Below are 21,002 nucleotides of genomic sequence, written 5' to 3'. Positions count from 1 at the left end.
AAATGCCGACGCCGGGTCCCATCTCGACGACGACCGCTGGACGGGGCCAACGACGCCGACGGCGGCCTATTCACGTCCCTCGACGGCGATCGTCGACGCCGCTTCTCCCCAGAGCCCTGCGGGGACGGCGAACAGACGGTGGTCATCCTCCTCGACGTCGCCGTCGACGCCCTCGACGTCGACGGGGAGTGGGAGCGCTTACTGGTCTTCCTGCCCCTGGGGAGCCCCCCCAGAGGCCTCAGTATGGGCCAAATCAGCCCCTCCAGACCCACCTGGTGCCTTCAGTCTTCGTTCCTCCAGAACTTGAAGCCTGATCTTCATTCTGTCCCTCAGGGTCCTTGCAGAGAACGAGTGGCAGATGGTACAGCTTTCAGGCACGTGGGACTGGGGAAGGCAACCTATGCACACCTCGTGTGGATCAGTTTTAGCCTTCTTTCGACCACATTCCGGGCACTTGTCGAACAAGCCAGGCATGTTGACAGTACCAGCTACTAAACACAAGAAAAAATGACAAAAATTGCCAAAATCTCAATTAAACCCTTGAAAGGGGAGAGCTCAATGCTCCAGGGTCCTGCTAGCAGGAGCCGGAAAAAAGAACTGAAAGTAAATGGGACCTGCTGGGCATTCTGGGATACTGGGGAAAGTTCTGGAAAACTGGAAAGTTTTCTTAAAGGCACAGTATCCTGTTCCAAGCCACATAATGGCAGCCTATGGGGCTTGTCTGTCCTCTCCTTCCTCTCTATCATTCCAGAGGCTTTTGCTGGTAGAGGCAGGGTTTTTTCCTTTGTGGAGAAAAACTAGACAGGCAGTGCTGTTTGTGGATGTTGGTGGAATTCTAGTTGAAGTACTGGACAGTGTAGCCTGTGGGTATAGGCTGCATTATCTGTCTTTAAATTAAATTCTCTCTTAAAGGTGTATGCAGGTCTGCATGATTTGTCACCTTTTAGAGATTATTTTTTATTGCTCCGGGGTCCACGCACATGGGCGGGACTATTCACTAGATTATGACTATACACAGAGATCCCCTACTACAGAAGTAGCATATTCCGTTCGAGGCATAGGAGCTGCAGATTGTACACTTAGCATAGATTATATAGCAGTACCCAACCTTAGCGGCGACCACCGGTATCCGTTGCAGTGGTTTGAAATAGTGTCTTTAGTACAGCCTGGCCCACTCTAGCTTGCTGCTTGGAATGCACATCTACACAGTAATGTTTTGTGAAGGTGTGCGGTGTAGACCATGTGGCTGCTTTGCAGATGTCATCTAAGGGTATATTCCCTAGAAAGGCCATAGAAGCCCCTAACTTTCTTGTAGAATGGGCTTTAGGCGGAACAGATAATGTTCTTTTTGCCTTTTGATAGCAAATTTGTATGCATTTTACAATCCACCTAGCTATCCCTGATTTAGAAATGGGGTTGGCTTTATGTGGTGGAGAGAAGGAGACGAACAATTGTTTAGTCTTCCTGAAGGGTTGCGTTCTTTGTATGTAGTATAGCAAGGCCCTTTTTACATCGAGTGTGTGTAAGGCCCTTTCTGCAACAGATTGAGGTTGCGAGAAGAAGACAGGTAATTCCACCGATTGATTGAGATGGAAGGGGGAAATGACCTTGGGCAGGAACTTCGGATTTGTGCGAAGTATGACCTTGCTGTGATGTATTTGTATGAAGGGTTCCTGTATAGTGAACGCTTGTATTTCACCAACCCTTCTAAGGGAAGTGATAGCTACGAGAAAAGCTGTTTTCCAGGTGAGAAACTGTAGCTCGCATTTATGCATTGGTTCGAAGGGCGGACCCATTAGTCGTGTAAGAACTAAATTTAGATTCCATACAGGGGAAGGTGGTGCCCTGGGAGGAATTACTCGTTTAAGGCCTTCCATGAAGGCTTTAATAGCGGGCACTCTGAAGAGTGATAAATGCTGTCTGTTTTGTAGATAAGCAGCGATCGCTGCTAGGTGTAGGCGTATGGATGAATATGCCAGGTTACACCTGTGAAGATGGAGCAGATAGCATATGATGTGCTGTATGGATGCATCTAAAGGGTTGATTGTATTGTTACGGCAGTAAATTACAAATCTTTTCCACTTTGCGGCATAGCATGCTCTAGTGGTAGGACGTCTGGCTTCCATGATGATGTTCATGCAATCAGGGGGAAGGTTAAGGTATCCGAATTCTAAGATTTCAGGAGCCAGATCGCCAGGTTGAGCTGAGCTGGGTCCGGGTGCCTGATTTCTCCATGGTTCTGGGTTAGAAGGCATGGGGATAGGTGCAGTTTTTGATGTGGTACCACTGACAGTTGTAGTAGCGTGGTGTACCACGGCTGCCTGGCCCATGTCGGAGCTACTAGAATGAGTGTGAGGGAGTGTTGTTGTAGCTTCCTTACCACTAATGGAATTAGTGGGAGAGGTGGAAAGGCGTATGCAAATCTGCCTGACCAGTTCATCCATATCGCATTGCCCTTGGACAATGGGTGTGGGTATCTGGCGGCGAAGCTTGGGCATTTTTTGTTTTCGTGGGTGGCGAAGAGGTCTATCTGAGGATGCCCCCACTGTTGGAAGAATGGCTGAAGAACTTGTGGATGCAGTTCCCATTCGTGTAGTTGTTGCGTTTGTCTGCTGAGCAGATCTGCCATGGTGTTTTGTACGCCTGGAACGTGCTGTGCCAGGAGAAAGATGTTTTGGGGAATTGCCCATCTCCATATGCTCTGGGCTAAGCGGGAGAGCTGGGGAGAGTGTGTCCCCCCTGTTTTTGGATATAATACATTGCAGTCATGTTGTCTGTGCGAATGAGGACTGCTTTGCCCGAAATCTGTTTTTGGAAAGATTTTAGGGCTAGAAAGATCGCCAAGAGCTCCAGATGGTTGATGTGGAGCGATTTTTGCTGTGGCGTCCATAGACCTTGCATTGTGAGGTGTAGGAGGTGCGCTCCCCAGCCGGAGAGCGATGCGTCCGCTGTTAGAATCACCTGAGGAACCGGGTCCAGGAACGGCCGCCCTTTGGAAAGGTTTGTGGTGTTCCACCACTGCAGAGAGTGATGTGTGCGGCCGTCCACCAACACCAGATCCGTCAGCTGACCCTGGGCCTGGTTCCACTGTTGTGCTAGGCACTCTTGAAGTGGACGCATGTGGAGTCTTGCATGGGGCACTATAAAGATGCAAGATGCCATCATTCCTATGAGCTTCATGAACACTCTTGCTGGAAGAGAGTGTTGGGGAAGGAATGTTTTGCGTAAGGCTTGAATGCTTGTGATTCTGGCTGAGTTTGGATAGGCAATACCTTTGGAGGTGTCTATAGTGGCCCCGAGATATTGCTTTGTGTGAGATGGTATGAGGTGGGACTTTTGGTAGTTCACCGTGAAGCCTAGCTGGTGGAGCAGTTGGATGGTGCTGTTTGTATGCTGCACGCATTGGTGGTAGGACGCGGCTTTTATCAGCCAGTCGTCTAAGTAAGGGAAGACGTGAATGTGTTGACGTCTGAGGTGTGCTGCTACTACCGCTAGGCATTTGGTAAACACCTGTGGTGCGGTGGTGACCCCGAAGGGGAGAACCGTGAATTGGTAATGTTGCCCGTCCACCACGAACCTGAGATATTTCCTGTGAGAGGGGTGTATTGGAATGTGAAAGTATGCGTCTTTCAGATCCAAGGTTGTGAGAAAGTCTCCCTGACAGAGGAGCGGGAGGACTTGTTGTAGGGTGACCGTGTGGAAATGGTCTGAATGTATGTAGGCATTTAGAGGCCGGAGGTCCAGAATGGGCCTGAGGGTCCCGTCTTTCTTTGGTATTGAGAAATATAGGGAGTAAACCCCTAGATTTTGCTGATTGATGGGGACCTGCTCTATAGCGTGTTTTTGGAGGAGGGAGAGTACCTCCTGTTTGAGCAGTGTGGAATGTTCTTGAGACATTGGACGGTGCCTTGGTGGGGTAGATGTTAGCTCGAGACAGTACCCTGACCGAATGATTTGGGTCACCCATTTGTCCGATGTTATGGACTCCCATGCGTGGATAAAGTTTTGTACTCTGCCCCCGACCGGAGTGGAATGGTCTGGGGGGAGCGGAGGGAAGTCATTGTGTGGGCGGGGTGGCAGAACGGGTGGTGTTAGTTTTGCCCCTGCCCTTATTGTTGTTGCCTCTGTAACCACCCCTTTGGTTGCCCTTTGAAAAGGTATTTTGAGGAGGGGATTTGTAGGAGGTAGAGGTGCTATCGGTGGAGAAGCCTCTGCCTGTGCCACGAAAGGAGGAGCGTCGAAAGGAACGTTTAGAGGCTTGTGTTCGGAGTGCCCCCATAGACTTTGCTGTGTCTGTGTCCTTTTTCATCTTTTCCAACGCTTCGTCTACCTTTGGCCCAAAGAGAGTTTGCTGGTCAAAGGGGTGATTGAGTTTGGACGCCTGGACTTCAGGCTTAAACCCTGAGATCCTGAGCCAGGCATGGCGACGAAGCAGGACACTGGTATTTATGGCTCTAGAAGCAGTGTCGGCTGCATCGAGGGCACACTTAATGGAGGTGTTTGTAATTAGTTTACCCTCCTGTATTAGCTCATGAGCCCTACGCTTGTGTTTCTCGGGAAGGTGCTGCATAAGAGCCTCAAGTTCGTCGTAGTGTGCTCTGTCATAGCGCGCAAGTAGCGCTTGTGTGTTTGCAATGCGCCACATGTTTGCAGCTTGAGAGGCGGTGCGTTTGCCAGACGCGTCTAGGAGTTTGGATTCCTTGTCTGGCGGTGGGGCTTCTCCTGAGGACTGGGAGTTAGCCCGCTTTCTAGCTGTAGAGACAACTAGGGAATCTAAGGGAGCAGGGCCCTTAATGTATGCAGGGTCTGTGGGTGCCGCCTTGTACTTTTTCTCTATTCTAGGGTTTAGTACCCTGGCCCTGACAGGGTCTTTGAACACCTCTGCGGCATGCTTGGTGACACCCTTAAGCATGGGTAAAATAGATGTGGATTTATCCTGTATGTCAAATGTATCCAGTAAGAAGTCGTCTTCCACTGGTTCAGTGTGCATGTCCACCCCATGGTAGTGTGCTGCTCTCTGCACTAAATGATGGAACCCTAAGGAGTCCTCTGGAGGGGACGGCCTGGATGGGTATAGGTCGTCCTGAGGTATATCGGGTACATCAGGGTTATTGTAATCCTCCCATGGGTCTGGGGTCCCCGGTGGAGTGGGATCCATTGGGGCGTCCGCCGGGTAATTGTCCGGGTCCCCGTCATCCGGATCTGGGGACGGGGTCGGAGAGTAATGAGGTAAAGGTGGCGGAGACCTGGGAGGGGGAGGGGGTGGAGGAGGTAGGGGAGGCGGTAGTGGGGAGGGCACTCTGAGGGGAGAAGTAGCAGAGTCCTTCCGTTTGGGCGGCGGAGGAGGAGCCGGAGTATCAAGGCGTCTTTTATTGATAATTAAAGTCAATAGCCCAGTCTTTGGATCTTTGGACAGAGTCTTTTGTAAAGGGTCTGGTGTAAACAGAGCCAATGGTGCCGAATTGTCCGTCGGCACCGGTGATTTCGGAACCGAGGGCTTCGATGGTTTCTGTGCGCCATGCTTTTTTGGGGCCTCCGGTTTTTTCGGCGTCGAAGGAGTTTTCGGCGCCGGAGCGTCGGTGCCGACAGATTTGTGTTTGGTCGGCACCGAGAGTCCAGGCTTCGGCACTGGTGGCTTCGGAGCCGAGCTGGATATTACTTTCTTCGGTGCCGGATGCTGTTTTTCGGCACCGGGCGTCGGCTGGCTCGATCCCGAGCTGCCGTGAGACTTTGGAGGCTTCGACACCGGGCCCGAAGGTGGGGTGATAGAAGCTTTGGTCTTGGTTTTGCCCAGGCCGGCAGGCGAGGGAGTAACCTGAGTCTCTTTGGTTTTGGGCGCGGGGGTGGGAGGGGGCACAGTACTCACGACCCGCTGCACCGGTGTGATGTCCTCCACGTCGGAGTCGTCGGCCTCGGAAGCGCTGACGACGTCTTCCTCCTGCTGGGTGTGTATTTGCCCCGAAGCTTTGGCGCCGTCTCCGAAGATGTCCGGTGGAGCTGCAGACGATGAGTGCGCCATGGTGCGTCGAGCTTTTCGATCCCGGATGGTTTTCTTCGATCGAAAAGACTTACAGGCGGGGCAGTCTCTGGCCTCGTGTTCTGGAGAGAGGCAAAGATTACACACCTGATGGAGGTCGGTGTGGGGAAATTTAGACCCACATTTTGGGCACTTTTTGAACGGAGTCCTTTCCATCGGCCGGGACCGGAGTCAAGGAGGGCCCGAAGGCCGGTGCCGATGTACGGGATGGAGAAAGTGCCGCTTCGAGAAATGAAGATGATGATGAAGAAACTCGAAGAAACGAGGATTTTCCGTCGAGGCTGGAACCGTAGAAGTTCGAAGCCGGAGCACGAAGTATCACATCCGAGCCCGATGGCGGAAAAAAACAATCTGAGGATGGAGCCGAAGCCCATGCGCAGTACGGACCGAAGGAGGAGTCACCAAACTCGTGACTTCCAAAGACTGTCCAAAGAACAAAAACAAACTGCAAACATCCGGCCCCAACACCAGATGGCGATCTATGCTAAGTGTACAATCTGCAGCTCATATGCCTCGAACAGAGAGATGTCCATGTGTGTTGTCTAAGTAAGACAATGCTGGAACAGATACAGGTCCCGGGGAGGTGGGTGGGCGTGGTTGACTCTGCAGCTCTACATGCCAAGAACAGATGCATACTGGTAAGTAGCATATTCCGTTCGAGGCATATGAGCTGCAAATCACACACTTACGATAGACTATATAGCAGTATCTCCCCTAGCGGTGGTCACCTGTATCGGTTGCAGCAGTTTGAAATAAAGTTTTAAGGACAGCCAGACCCACAGAAGCTTGTTGCTTTGCTTGCACGTCAACACAATAGTGTTTAGTGAAGGTGTGTGTTGCAGACCATGTGGCTGCCTTACAAATATCTTCTAGGGGAATGTTTCCTAAGAATGCCATGGAAGCCCCTATTTTGCGTGTGGAATGCGCTCTAGGGGGAACCGTTAGTGTGCGTTTAGCCTTGTGGTAACATATTTGGACACATTTAACTATCCACCTAGCTATCCCAGATTTGGAAATGGGGTTGCCTTTATGTGGTGGTGAGAAAGCAACGAACAATTGTTTTGCGGAATGATTTGGTTCTGTCAATGTAGTAAAGAAGGGCTCTTTTGATGTCTAAGGTATGAAGAACACCGGTAGCTCTACTGATTGGTTAAGATGGAAGGAATTTCGGGTTTGTTCTAAGAACCACTTTGTTACGGTGTAATTGTAAGAATGGTTCTTGTATGGTTAAAGCCTGGATTTCACTTACCCTTCTGAGGGATGCGATAGCGATAAGGAAAGCCACTTTCCATGTGAGGAACTGTAGTTCGCATTTATGCAGAGGTTCAAATGGGGGTCCCATGAGCCTTGTAAGAACAATGTTTAGATTCCACACTGGAGAGGGTGGTAATCTGGGAGGAATAATTATTTTTAGTCCTTCCATGAAGGCTTTGATCGCAGGCACTCTAAAGAGTGATAAGTGTTGTCTATTTTGTAAGTAGGCTGCTTATGCTGCTAGGTGGAGACGTATGGATGAGTATGCCAAATTACATCTTTGCAAGTGTAGTAAGTAGCAAATGATGTCCTGGATGGATGCATCCAGTGGGTTTATATGATTGATAGTGCAGTAAATGGCAAATCTTTTCCATTTTGGAGCGTAGCAGGCTCTAGTGGTAGGTCGTCTGGCCTCTCTTATAATATTCATGCAGTCTGGTGGTAGGTTGAGATAACCAAACTCTAGGACTTCAGGAGCCAGATTGCCAGGTTCAGTTGACCTGGATCTGGGTGTCTCCATGGTTTCAGGGTTAAGAAGGTCGGGGAGAGATGCAGTTTTTGGTGGGGCACTAGCGAGAGTTCCAGTAGTGTTGGGAACCAAGGTTGGCGTGCCCATGTGGGAGCTACTAAGATCAGTTTGAGAGACTGTTGCCTGAGCTTGCGTACCACTAATGGAATGAGTAGGAGAGGCGGAAAAGCGTACGCAAATCTGCCTGACCAGTTCATCCATATTGCATTGCCCTTTGACTCCAGGTGGGGAAACCTGGCGGCGAAGGTTGGGCATTTTGCGTGAGTGTGTGGCGAACAGATCTAGGTCTGGTTGGCCCCATTGTTGGAAAAAGGGTATTCGAACTTGGGGATCTAGTTCCCATTCATGGATCTGTTGAGTCTGTCGACTTACCAGATCGTCAATCTGATTATGAACCCCTGGAAGGTGTTCTGCAAGTAGGTATATTTTCTGGGGAATGGCCCATCTCCAAATGTTCTGTGCGAGCTGGGACAGCTGGAGAGAATGTGTGCCTCCTTGTTTCTGTATGTAATACATGGCTGTCATGTCTGTCCGAATGAGGACAGTTTTGTTTTGGAGATGTATTTGGAATTATTTTAGTGCTAGGAACACTGCTAGCAGTTCCAGGTAATTGATATGGAGCATTTTTTGTTGAGTGGTCCATTTGCCCCGAGGGTTGTGGCCGAGGAGGTGGGCTCCCCATCCTGTGAGCGATGCGTCCGTTGTCAGCACTATCTGTGGAAGAGGCTCTAGGAACGGCCGCCCTTTGGAGAGGTTTGTTATATTCCACCATTTGAGAGAGCGGTGTGTGCGGTTGTCCACCAACACCAGATCCGTAAGTTGTCCGTGAGCCTCGTTCCACTGATGTGCTAGACATTCTTGCAAGGGGCGCATTTGAAGTCTGGCATAAGGCACAATGAAGATGCATGACGCCATCATGCCTATGAGTTGCATGAACACTCTTGCTGGAAGAGAGTGTTGGATTTGGAATTTTGCGATAAGAGCTAGCATATTGGCTATCCTGGCTGGATTGGGATATGCTCGGGCTGTGGAGGTGTTTATTGTGGCTATTGATGTATGTGAGCAGGTTGGAGGTGAGAATTGGGTTTAGTTGATTGTGAATCCCAAGTTGTGTAAAATGTGGATAGTTTGGTGAGTGTGTAGGACACACTTGTTGAATGACTTGGCTTTTATTAGCCGGTCGTCTATATACAGGAAGACATGAATTTGTTGCCGTCTGAGATGTGCAGCTACTACTGCTAGACATTTTGTGAAAACTCTGGGTGCGGTTGTTACCCCGAATGGGAGGACTGTAAACTGGTAGTGTTGTCCGTCTACCACAAACCTTAAATACCTCCTGTGGGCAGGATGTATGGGAATGTGGAAGCAGGTGTCCTTGAGATCTAGTGTGGCAAGGAAATTGCCTTGTTGCAGTAGTGGGAGCACTTGTTGAAGAGTGATCATATGGAAATGATCTGAGTTGATATACAGATTTAGGGGTCTGAGGTCGAGTATTGGTCTTAGAGTCCCGTCCTTTTTGGGGATTAGGAAGTAGAGTGAATATACCCCTGTAACCTGATGTTCTAAGGGAACTGGTTCTATTGCGTGCTTTTGAAGCAATAAGAGAACCTCGTGTGAGGAGTGTAAGATGATCTTGTGACATGGAACGCTGTTTGGGTGGTATATGTGGGGGGGGGATGGAGTTGTGAGTGTCAGGCAGTAACCATACTGGATAATTTGTCTTACCCACTTGTCTGTTGTGATGGAGTTCCAGACAGGTAGGAACTGTGTTAGTCTTCCCCCGACCGGAGTGGAATGGTCTGGGGGAGTGGAGGAAAGTCACTGTTTTGTGGCAGGGGAGGTGCGAGTGTTATTATTACCTCGACCTCGCCCCATGTTGTTGTTTCCTCTGTATCCGCCTGTAAAATATCCTCTACTGGGGAATGTGCGTGTGGCGGTTTTGAATGTAGAGGAGGTGTCTGTTCCAATATTTTTGGAGGCTCCTCTATAGAAGGAGTGCAGAAAGGAGCCACGTGGTTGGGGAGATTGTAATGCTCCCATAGACTTAATCGTCTGTGTCCTTTTGAATTTTTTCAAGGGCAGCGTCTACTGCTGGCCCAAAGAGCTGTTCCTGATTGAATGTAGGTCGTCGAAGGAGCACACTTGTGTTAATTGCTCTAGAGGCGGTGTCTGCGCGTCAAGTGCACATTTAATTGCTGCATTTGAAATGAGCTTTCCCTCCTTGCCTGGGTTTTGTATTGGTCTGGCAGATGTGAGAGAGTCTCTAATTGATCGTAGTGGGCCCTGTCGTAGCGTGCTAGTAGGGCTTGGGTGTTGGCAATACGCCAGTGATTAGCGGCTTGTGCTGCTACTCTTTTGCCAGGGGCTTCTAATAGTTTGGATTCCTTGTCTGGGGGTGGTGTATTTCCTGTGTTTTGGGAGTTGGCGCGTTTCCAAGCATTGGAAACGACCAAAGAATCCAAAGGGAGTTGGCCCTTAATGTAGTTAGGATCTTCAGGAGCAGGCCTATATTTCTTTTCGATTCGTGGGTTGAGAACCCTGGCACAAATGGGGTCTTTAAAGACTTCGGGGCGTGTTTTATGACTCCTTTAATCATGGGCAGGATTTGTACAGACTTTTGAGACTGTTCGAAAGTGTCTAATAGGAAGTCTTCCTCTGGTGCATCTGAGTGCATTGTGACGCCGTGGTATATTGCTGCTCTATTTAATAACTGTCCAAACCCCAGGTGATCGTCAGGAGGCGATGGTTTTGAGGGATATGGCTGAGGGTCAGGCATGTCAGGTAAGGGGAATACCCAATCATCCAACGGTGAGGTGTCTGGATCCGTGAACGGATCATTAGGATCACCCCCTAGGTCATCATAATCAGCCTGTGGTGGTGTATGAGAAGGAGAGGGCATAGGTAATGGTGGTGTAGGCAGAGGGGGTGGGATAGGAGGCAGTATAGGAGAGGAGGGAGGGATAGGGGATGTTGAAGAGTCCTTCCTATTTATAGGAACTGGGGCAGGTGGTGTGTCCAGCTTCCGTTTTTTACATGGCACCGCGATGACATGTCCAGTCTTGGGGTTGATATAAATCTTTTTCTGCCTTGTGTCTGGATGAAAAAGTTCTTGTTCTTCAGGAACAGTCTTTGCTACCGATTTTTTCGGTTCCGATCGAGGTTTTGGTTGATCGGTAGCGTGTTTGGCTTTAGGAGGCGTATGAGAGTCCTTAGCCGGTGGTTTCGGTACCGATGATGGTTTTGGTGCCGATGTGGTTTTCGGAGCCGAAGGTGTATCTGTGGGCTTGAAAACCTTCGGTGCCGGTGTGTCTATTGGCCTTGGTGTTTTCGGGGCGAAGGGTTCGGAGCCGATTTTGGTGCCGAGTGGTCTTTTGTCTTTGGTGCCGATTGGACAATGACATGCGGTCTGCTCTGTCCCGAGCTACCGGAAGGCTTATGTTTCTTCGGAGCCGAGCCCGGAGGCGGGGCTTCTGAAGGATGTTTTCGGTTTCGACTGGGGCCAGCAGGTGAAGTCTTGACCAATGCCTTTGGTTTTGGTGGGGTTGGGGCAGGGGCAATAGTACTCACACGTTGCCCAGGAGTGATGGGTCGGCTGAGTCGTCTGCTCCGGAAATTATTTGCAGATCTTCGGAATCTTCTTCAGGGACATCGGGCCTTCATCAAAGATGTCCTCTGGTTCCGGAGCTGGTCTCTGTGCCATGATGTGGCCTCGAGCCCTTCGATCCCTAATGGCCTTTTTGGATCGAAAGGGTGCTCAGGCTGGACAGCTGGACTCGTCGTGTTCCGGTGATAGGCACAGGTTGCAGACTTTGTGGTGGTCACTGTGCGGAAATTTTGCTCCACACTGGGGGCATTTTTTGAACGGCGTCCTTTTCATGCGCCGTAGGCCTCACGGCGTGGATAGGCCCAGCGGCCCGCGTCGACGTCCGGAATCGAGCCGATGTAATCGATGTCGAGGATGAAGGTGTTTCGATGTTTTGTTGTGAAGTTTTTAGCTTTGAAAAGCTTGGAATTGATATTTCCAACCGGAGCGGAAAAGTTGCATCCGAACCCAATGGCGGAAAAAAAACAATCAGACGATGGAGTTGATGCCTATGCGCACTGTCGTCCAAGGGAGGAGTCACCTATCTCGTGACCAAAGACTTCTTCCGAAGACAAAAACCTGCAAGCATCCGAGCCCAACACCAGATGGCGATCTACTATCCTAAGTGTGTGATCTGCAGCTCATATGCCTCGAACACCAAGTTTCCTACAACCATTTTTGGCTTGCTTTACTGTACAGCTATCTTTTGAGATGTTGAGGGACCTCTAGTGGAGAGCGCACTCAAACATGTATAATACTGAAAAAATGCATGTTCATGAAGCATATTTCATTGTACAGTGCACTTCTGTAGAAATGTATCTAATCTGTTACAGAGGGGTCTATTACTGTTGATCATATCAGTGTTTTAAGGCTACACTATCTATAGCATAGTCAGGTCAATTGGTTTGTCTTTTTCCAATTAATAAGGAACTGTATGAGGCCCATGGTCAGCAAGAAAGTGAAGAAAATGTGACCTTCAATTTCAGCTTTGTAATTTAATAACAGCATTTATCCCTAAATGAAGGAAGTATTGAGGTGGGCACAGCAATTTGAATTTAATTGATACAGATATCTTGGACCACATAGATAATACACCATGCCAATAACATCGCACACTTTCAATTGCACTTTTCAATAGTAGACTATATGGATTCTGACTGCAGTAAAATTACATTTAATAATCCTACAACTTTTTGAAGAAACACCATTTCCTATGGATATCAAAGTCAAGGTTCATTTCAACATGCAGGTATACATAAAACTATCACAAACTACTGCAACTCCAAATTGCGCCTCACCTGAAAGGATTCTCTGTTTTTACGTTGCCTTCGCCTTTCACGTAGTAAACCCCTTTGTTTTTCCTCTTCCTCTTCCTTTTCCAAAGCTCTGATATGTTCCTCAAAGCATATCAGTGCATCTTCTTTATCCATGTCTAAAATTGAGAAATTAAAATGTTTAAACAAAACACAAGGCATCAAATAATACAAATTTTATAGAGCGCACGGTTGCTCCAGAAATGTCCCAGCGCTAAAAACAGACTAAATGACCCATTAACCAGAAAAGCACCTACTCATAAGCAGCATGAAACTGTCAAGGTTTCAATTACACGTATATGAACAGGGAGGGTATTCCAAGATGTTTCTGGCAGATATGAAAAGAACGTGTCACTCCATCTTTACTTTTTAAAACGAGGGACCACAAACAGAAGGGCATCAGACAGACAGACATCTCACTGGATGGTATGGGGTTAGACTGTTAGTAAGATATGCTGGGCCTAACTGATAAAAGGCTCTATGAACCAAAAGAAGACCTTTCAACTGAATCCTTTCCTTAACTGACAGCCAATGCAGCTTCTCAAGATGAGGATGATACATATGCGCCCCTCTAGGGATCTTCGGAAGAAACAGAGCAGTGGCAATCTGGACTAACTAAAGTCCCTTCAGCTGGTAGGCCCCAATAGAGCGCATTACTGTATTCTAACCGCGAGGAGAGGAGACCATGAGGAACTCATTTCTGAGTCTCAAAAGGCAAGAGGTACAATTTTTTTTTTTTTAAAGATCTCAGAAGTCTAAAGTAAGAGCTCATTATGCCAGATACTGGAGGTTGAAAATAAACAAGATTATCAAATTTCACCTCTAGATTGCGCACTGTCAAGGCAGGGGCTGGAAGGGCAGGAACATACCTGGACCAGTATTCACCATCCCATACTGGGGTAGACGAGCCAAATAAGAGCATCTCCATTTTACACTAAAGGTTACTGTGCCGAATCCAATGGAAAACGTCCATCAAGCATAAATTAAACCTGCTAGAAGCATTAGGCATGGTCCTATCTAAGGTGACAAGAAGCTGCTGTGAGAAGTTGGCCTGATGTATGATGTCACTGGTTCTAGTGTACACCTTATATCAGTCCAAACAACCCTTATGCTGATTGGTTGTAAAGTCAACCTTATAGACCAGCTATCCTAGTGGTAGCATGGACAAGAGCAGTCTTAGGCTAAACTCTGAATGGCATGTGAAGCCAGCTGTTATACCATATATAATCCCTTGAATACCAAATGAAAGGACACCACAACAGATATATATATAAAATAAAGTGTATTTATTCTAGTCAAACCCTCAGCACTCTTTATGAGATTCGAGGTAAGCACAACACAGTCTTATTTAAGCATACATTAAGTCACACAGGTAAGTAATACAGTTAGGCCCTAGGGGCCACGCAAACCATATACTAAGTAAGTGGTATAAGGACCACTGTCACGGAAATAGGATAGGCCTAGGCCTCGGGAATCGCTGGGGCTACACTATACTACCAACAGTTCGGAAGTGGGAGGCACACGGGATTCAGGTGCAGAGTGGAAACACTCACGCGTAATGCGTAAAAGTCGATAGAATCACTAGCAGTTAGAAATAAGCAGTTTTAGGACACTTCTGGTATAGCTAGAAAGTCGAGACTCGGAAACTAGACCCTAGGATAGTCGATACCCTTGTGAGCACCGGAGTACCCAAGTTACCTAGCCCACGGGCTGCGGGTGCATAGGTGTGAACTTGCGTCGGGTTTCGTCGTGGACTTCTATGGATGCCTGAAGGAAAGTTGATGACAGGCAATCAGTGAAGAGTGTCCGGTGGATGCCAAGGCTGGGATCAAGAAGGAAGGATACCGGCAAGCAGAAGGGACAGAGTCTGGGTCACTAGCCAGTGACCACGTGGAACCAGGAAGGAACCAGGCGATGTCGGGAGATTGCAGGTGACGAGGTGAAGCTTGTCGCAGCAGCCACTGGTACCAGGAGACGTAGAGGACGACCAGGACCAGGAGGCGAGCTGTCCCACGAAGGCTCGTGCTGTCGGCGGCGGCGAAGTTGAACTAGGACTCACCAAGCCTTGGCAAGCGGAACCCACGAAGGATGGAGGACTTGCTTCTGGTGCAGACCAGGAAGGTCTGGGGTGCTTCTCTTTAGCAGAGGAGCAGGAGCCAGTCTGGAGGAGCCAAACCAGCAGTGGAAATTCAAAGGTGTGTCGTCGCAAAGGCCGCTAGCCAACGGGCAAGCAACCGGACAGACGCGGCAAGCAGGAAAATGCAGAAGGGCCCCACGCAGGACTCGTGGAGTGTGGGGGGCTGATCTTCGGTGCAGATGGTGCTTGGGGTTGGGGCTTCTCAATCCCCGGTGCACAACTTCGAAGGTACCTCAGAAGCTGCGCTGGAAGATACTCGCCACTTTCCCCAGGTAGCCGGTCCCACGTCTCTCGTCGCCTCCACGGATCTCAGCTCGGCTGTGGATCAGGGTCGGAGAAGTCTGGAAGTCAAGGCTCTGGTCAGGCTCTGCAGTCGGTCCCTCGTAGGACTTCAGCAAAGCAAAGGGTAAGTCTCTTGATGGTGCCTGTTTGCACAGGGTAGCCACTCCTTGGCCACAAGGGAGATTCTTCAGTCTTCTTCTTTCGTCGAATGTCGAAGGTCCAGAGTTTCTGTTCAAGTTGCAGGTTCAGGATAATCTAATCTCCTGGGGCCCAGCTACCACACTTATACTAATCTGGGGGGCTGGGTTGCCTGCTAGGTTACGCCTTATGGGTGGGACCTGGGAGGGGGGTGGTTACACCCCCTTCCCTTTGTCCAGTTTCGCGCCAGGACTGGGGCTGGAGTGCCCCAGCACCGGTTTGAACTGGACTATGCATGGGACACCTTGTGTGCCCCAGGCATGTCTCATTCCTTTCAGCCCTCCCTGCTCCAATACACTAAAGTCTGTCTGGGGAGGTGCTAGCACCTCCCCAAGCAGGAAACCTATTGTCCAAGCCTCCCTTGCCGGGATCACTCCCAGCAGCAGGAGGTCAGACTCGTGTCTGTGGCAGCAGCATCCATTTTGTGATGCTGAGGCTTTGGTTAGAGTTAAACAGCAAAGTAGGATTTTAACATGTCTCTCCCTCTAGAAGGGAGGAATAATATCCTCATCACCAGAAATGGTATGGGGGTATTATTCCAAAGTGTTAGACACCTTACACGACATGTTTTGATAAAGCCAAACCATAGTTACCATAACCGTTTAAGATTATATGGCACTTTAAGAGTATATGGTAGGCTATATCATAGAACAGCTATAAGGACATGGTTCCGAAAGCTGCAGACAGGCTCAGCTCATGCTAGAGCACCATCTCACATGTTACCAAGCACTCTGCCTCCAGGATTGTTAAGGCCTGCCATAGGAGTGGCTGATAGGTACACGTGTCTATTTTAAGGGTAGATATAGGTAGACTATATCCAAGCAAGGGGTGATTACACAACCTTGCCCCAGCTGAGTGATCAGCCAGTTGTGTCTGATTGGAAGGCCAGACCAGGGGTGGCATAATACATGCTGCAGCCCCTGGGAGGCCTAGGGTACACCTATGCCCTGGGTACCAAGGGTACACTGTACAGGGTCCAATAAGGTGATCCTTACCAATTGTGTATGTACCTAGGGTACATGGAGTCCATTTTAAAGAGAGAGCAGACAGCCTGAGACCCTGAATGGCAGGATCTCAGGCCAACTAAGTCGAAAAACCAGCTAGACACTAGGCAAAAAGTTGGGGGTAACCATAGTCAGATATCCACCTTCCTACAGCTGCGTTTCGTCCACATAGGATACAATCTGAACACCAAATGACCACCAAAAAAGCAAGGGAGTCATAAAAGTTAACAAACACTTGCATAGCCAATACGTCTTGCTTTTGGACCTTATAAGTGTTTAGCCAGTACCATGGTTTTGCCAATGTCTTTAAGCTATGTTGTAGAGCAGCGTGGGTGCTGTACAGCATGTTGAAAAGTTAGAATAAAAAGTGTTACAATTATTTTTGTTACCTTCTATATAACCAATAAGACATTTAAACTTTGAACAAACATTTTGAATAATTGTTTTAGCATGTGTTTGTGGGAAGTTGGCTCTGTATATACTATTCCAAAGTAAGGTATAGTGTGCACAGAGTCCAGAGGAACCCCAAAGGTAGGCAAAGGTAAAGTTAGATAGCTGCTCGCTCTCTTTGTGGTAGTGTGGTCGAGCAGTAAGGCAGTATCAGAGGACAGTGTTAAGCATTTGTTGTACACACAGTCAGCAAATGAATTCACAGACACAAAGACTAAACTTCAGGTCAATTGTTTTTGGTATGAAAATATTTTTAGTAATTCTATTTTCTAGAACCAAGCAAGCCTGGCACAGGTAAGCAGTTAATACTTTACAGTAGTAATGCAGTTTGTAAACAGTTTGAGTTGTAATTGTATATGCACTTTGTTTGACTTACAGTATGGTTGCAGGGAAATGCAATACTTTGTACATACAGTATATAGACTCGAATGGGCTTTTCAGTAAAATTACAGGTAAATTACTTTTGAGATTACTTTTCTTACGCAGAGTAGTATACCTGGATACTACTCTGGAACATTTCCTGTAAACAGGTAAGTAAAATCGTTTTTGTTAGTTAGTGCAATTTTGAAGAATCTCTTTAGGTTTTCAGACTCCACATACATTTTTCCAAGAAAAACAGTCAATGTTATCCTATGGAGGAAAATAGTGTTATCGGTTTTGAGTTAAGTATTTGGTAGTGGGAGTTGAGGTTCTGGGGGTAGACTCAGGGGTCCACCAGGGTCATGGACACACTTGTTATACCCTCAGCAGCACTAGGGCAGCCGGGTGCAGAGTGCTGAGGCCCAATGTTATCCAATGGGGCATAGGAGGGCTCCGGTTGGTGGCTGTTGACGAGCATGCCACTTGGTTGTGGGAGCAACGCTCCTGAAGTTTAGCTCAGGGCAAATGTCAAAACAAAGTAGCACCAAAAAAGCACCCTCAGCAGCACTAAGACGGCCGGGTTGCAGGGTGCTGTTTCGAGGTTGGGCGCCCTGTTTTCAATAGGGGCCTTCCGGTTTGCAATGACACTGTAGGCTTGGGGACGAAGGTCTTCTGGGTGCGACCACCACTTTAAGAGGTAAGTTGGAAAGTTAGGGTTAGGTTTGGCACCATCAGTTTGGGCACTCAAGGCTGTGGGACGTCGGGTGCAGGGGTGCCTTTTGGGGTTGGATCTTCTTACCAGCTCCTGGTCGCGGTTGGGGGGACCTTCTGGATTTAAGGTTCAGGCGTCGGCTGGAGGCAGGTCAGGGGTCGCCGAATATCAGGTCAGGATCACCGGGGTGACTTCCTTGTGGTGTTTGCCCACTCAAGCTCGGGCCAGAGACGGTGGGTGCTGAGTGGGGCAGATTCTCCATGTCTGGCTGGAGCCAGAGGTTGCAGATTACCAAATCTGGTGTTCACAGGAGACAAAGTCTTTGGGGTTGAAAACAGACCGGTCCTCTGGGGTTTTCGAGGTTGCTGGCTGCAGGACACATTGGGATTTCGCAGGAGCAGGTTCGAGGCTGGAGACAGGCTGGTAGGGCTGGGGCCAAGTCAGTGGGCGTCTTTCTTGTTAGCTGCTGCACAGCTGTTCGGTCTTTCTCCTTGTAGTTTCTTCTTGTCGGAGAAAGCAAGATTGAGGGGTGCCCCTAAATACTAGATTTAGGGGTGTTACAGGTAGGTAAAAGGCAGGGACCAATGGGTCCCTTCCCTGGGGTGGGTACAACCCCTATTATGCCACCCTCCAGTGGGAGGGGGGCATGAGCCTGTCCCTGGTTGGCTGAGTCCCCCCATATGCAAGAAGACAGGGACAGACTTGTGCTTCACCTTGCCTCCCCCACCTGAGGGGTGGAGTTGCCAGAGGTAGCCACACCTCTCTTCCTCACTTGTTTTTCCCGCCGGTTCTCCCGCGTAAAGTGGGGGTCAGAACCATTGGGGACCAGTTGCTGAAAGCAGCAAGTGGCCCGGGGAAGCTCACAAAGGCGGCAAAGCCTTTGAAGCTTCCCCTTCGTGAACCCTGCCCATCCTGGGGGAAGAGGCTTGGCACCTCATCCCAGGATGTGCATTGTTTCAGCCCCCAGAGAGCAGCAGGCTCTCGACCCAGAGATCCAGAAACATGTCTGGTGGTGGCAGCTGAAAGCAGCCACTCAGCCTGGACACTAGTGGTAGGGTAGTTCAGGGGGCATCTCTAAGATGACCTGTGTGTGCATTTTTCATTAAATCCCATTGGCCTCAGTGTGGGTTTAATGTTCTGAGAAGTTTGATAAACTTCTCAGTTTTCAGGGTAGCCATTATAGTGCTGTGGAGTTTGTAATGACGAGCTCCCAGCACCATATAATCTTAATGGCAGCACAGCACTTACAATGCCTAAGAATGGACTTAGACACTGTTGGGGTACAGGACTCATGCACCAGGACCTCTAAGGGTGGCACAATAAGTGCTACCGCCCTTAGAGGCCTTCTCTGGTCACAGTGCCCTGAGTACCTGTGGTACCATTTACCAGGGCTGACCTGTGGCTAGAGAGGACAATTGGGTTTAGACTTCAATGCAGTTTGAGGGAAAAAAACATAGGCCCTGGGTACCTGATTAACCGGAGCCCAGGGCACACTCAGTCAAAGTACATCAGCAATTCAACAAAAAGATGGGGCAACCACGAAGAAAGGGGGCACTTCTCACACAACCCCCCCACCCCCAAACAAAAGCGTATGAGAATAACCTTTTCCTAGAGAGACTTCATTTTCTAAGTGGAAGAACCTGGAAAGTCCATCTGCATTGGCATGGGCAGACCCAGTTCTGTGTTCCACTACGAAGTCCATTCCCTGTAGGGAGATGGAACACAACAGTTTAGGAGTTTCACCTTTCATCCGCATTAGCCATCTGAGAGATCTGTGATCAGTCTGAACTAGGAAGTGAGTACCAAACAAGTATGGCCTCAACATCTTCAGAGACCTAACCACAGCAAAGGCCTCCCTCTCAATGGCACTCCAACGCTGCTCTCTAGGGAGTAGCCTCCTGCTTATAAAAGCAACAGGTTGGTCTTGGCCTTCATCATTGGTCTGGGATAGGACCGCTCCTATCCCTAGATCAGAGGCATCAGTCGGCACAATGAACTGCTCGGCATAGTCTGGAGGTTTGAAAATTGGTGCTGAGCACATAGCCTCTTTCAGGATGTCAAACGTCTTTTGACAACTAACTCTCCAGTTTACCTTTTTGGGCATCTTCTTGGAGGGGAGTTCTGTGAGGGAAGCCACAATGGACCCATATCCCTTCACAAACCTCCTGTAGTACCCAGTCAAGCCAAGCAATGCCATGACTTGGGTTTGGGTTGTTGGAGCTGCAGAGTTCAGGATGGTATAACAGTAAACTGATAATGCCCATCAGGGCTGGAGAATGCGGACTTTTCTTTTGCTCTTGGGGCCATGCCAAATTGCCAGTACCCTGCAGTTAAGTCAAAGGTACTTAAAACTTTGGCTGCACCCAATTTGTCTATCAACTCATCTACTCTTGTGATAGGGTGAGCATCTGTCTAGGTGACAGAGTTGAGCCCTCTATAGTCCACACAGAACCTCATTTCTCTCTTTCCACCCTGTGGATGAGGTTTGGGGACTAGAACCACTGGGCTGGCCAAGGGACTCTGAGGGCTCAATACCCCTAACTCCAGCATCTTGTTGCTGACTTCAGCTCTGATGTTTTCCTTGACTTGATCACACTGTTGATAGATTTTGTTTTTGACAGGTGAACTGTCACCAGCATCCACATCATGGGTACACCAGTCTGTCTGACCTGGGGTCAAGAAAAACAGTTTTGAATACTGCTGCAAGACTTGCTTGCAAACAGTCTGCTGTTGGGCAGAGAGGGTGTCTGAAAAGACAACTTCATCCACTGACCCATCTTTTGGGCTGTATGAAAAGAGGTTCACTGTCTCCTGATCCCCATCAGTCACCATCAGCATGGTGATGTCAGCCCTGTCATGGAAGAGCTTAAGGCGGTTCACATGGATAACTCTTTTGGGTGTCCTGCTTGTGCCCAGGTCAACCAAGTAGGTGACCTCACTATTCTTTTCTAGTGTTGTGTTTCGATTTAGATACCCGTATATAGGTTTCCCTGAATCATGTCCATATATAGGCACAATTTGCATTGCCCTTATTTAGGCATAGAATAACAGTCCTTATTTAGGCATTGGCCATCCTAACCAAATACAGGCATGGTCACCTACATCTGTCCATCCCACGTCACAACGAGTTCTTAGAAACCAGA

At 48.8% G+C, this 21,002-nt stretch overlaps 1 protein-coding gene across 4 annotated transcripts in view; it reads right to left on the bottom strand.

The window, feature by feature from the left end:
- The window catches only part of PRPF40A (pre-mRNA processing factor 40A), an 827,412-nt gene that overhangs the window by 413,488 nt on the left and 392,922 nt on the right, over positions 1-21,002 (bottom strand). For all 4 annotated transcript variants that reach the window (XM_085645530.1, XM_085645532.1, XM_085645531.1 and 1 more), the window contains exon 17: positions 12,702-12,835. In XM_085645530.1, the coding sequence (XP_085501656.1) occupies positions 12,702-12,835 (134 nt within the window). The remainder of the gene's footprint in view (positions 1-12,701; positions 12,836-21,002) is intronic.

This window comes from Triturus cristatus, chromosome 3_1 (genome assembly GCF_964204655.1).
Source record: "Triturus cristatus chromosome 3_1, aTriCri1.1, whole genome shotgun sequence".
In the NCBI taxonomy this organism is placed as follows: domain Eukaryota; kingdom Metazoa; phylum Chordata; class Amphibia; order Caudata; family Salamandridae; genus Triturus; species Triturus cristatus.
This window is presented reverse-complemented; position numbering and strand designations above follow the sequence as displayed.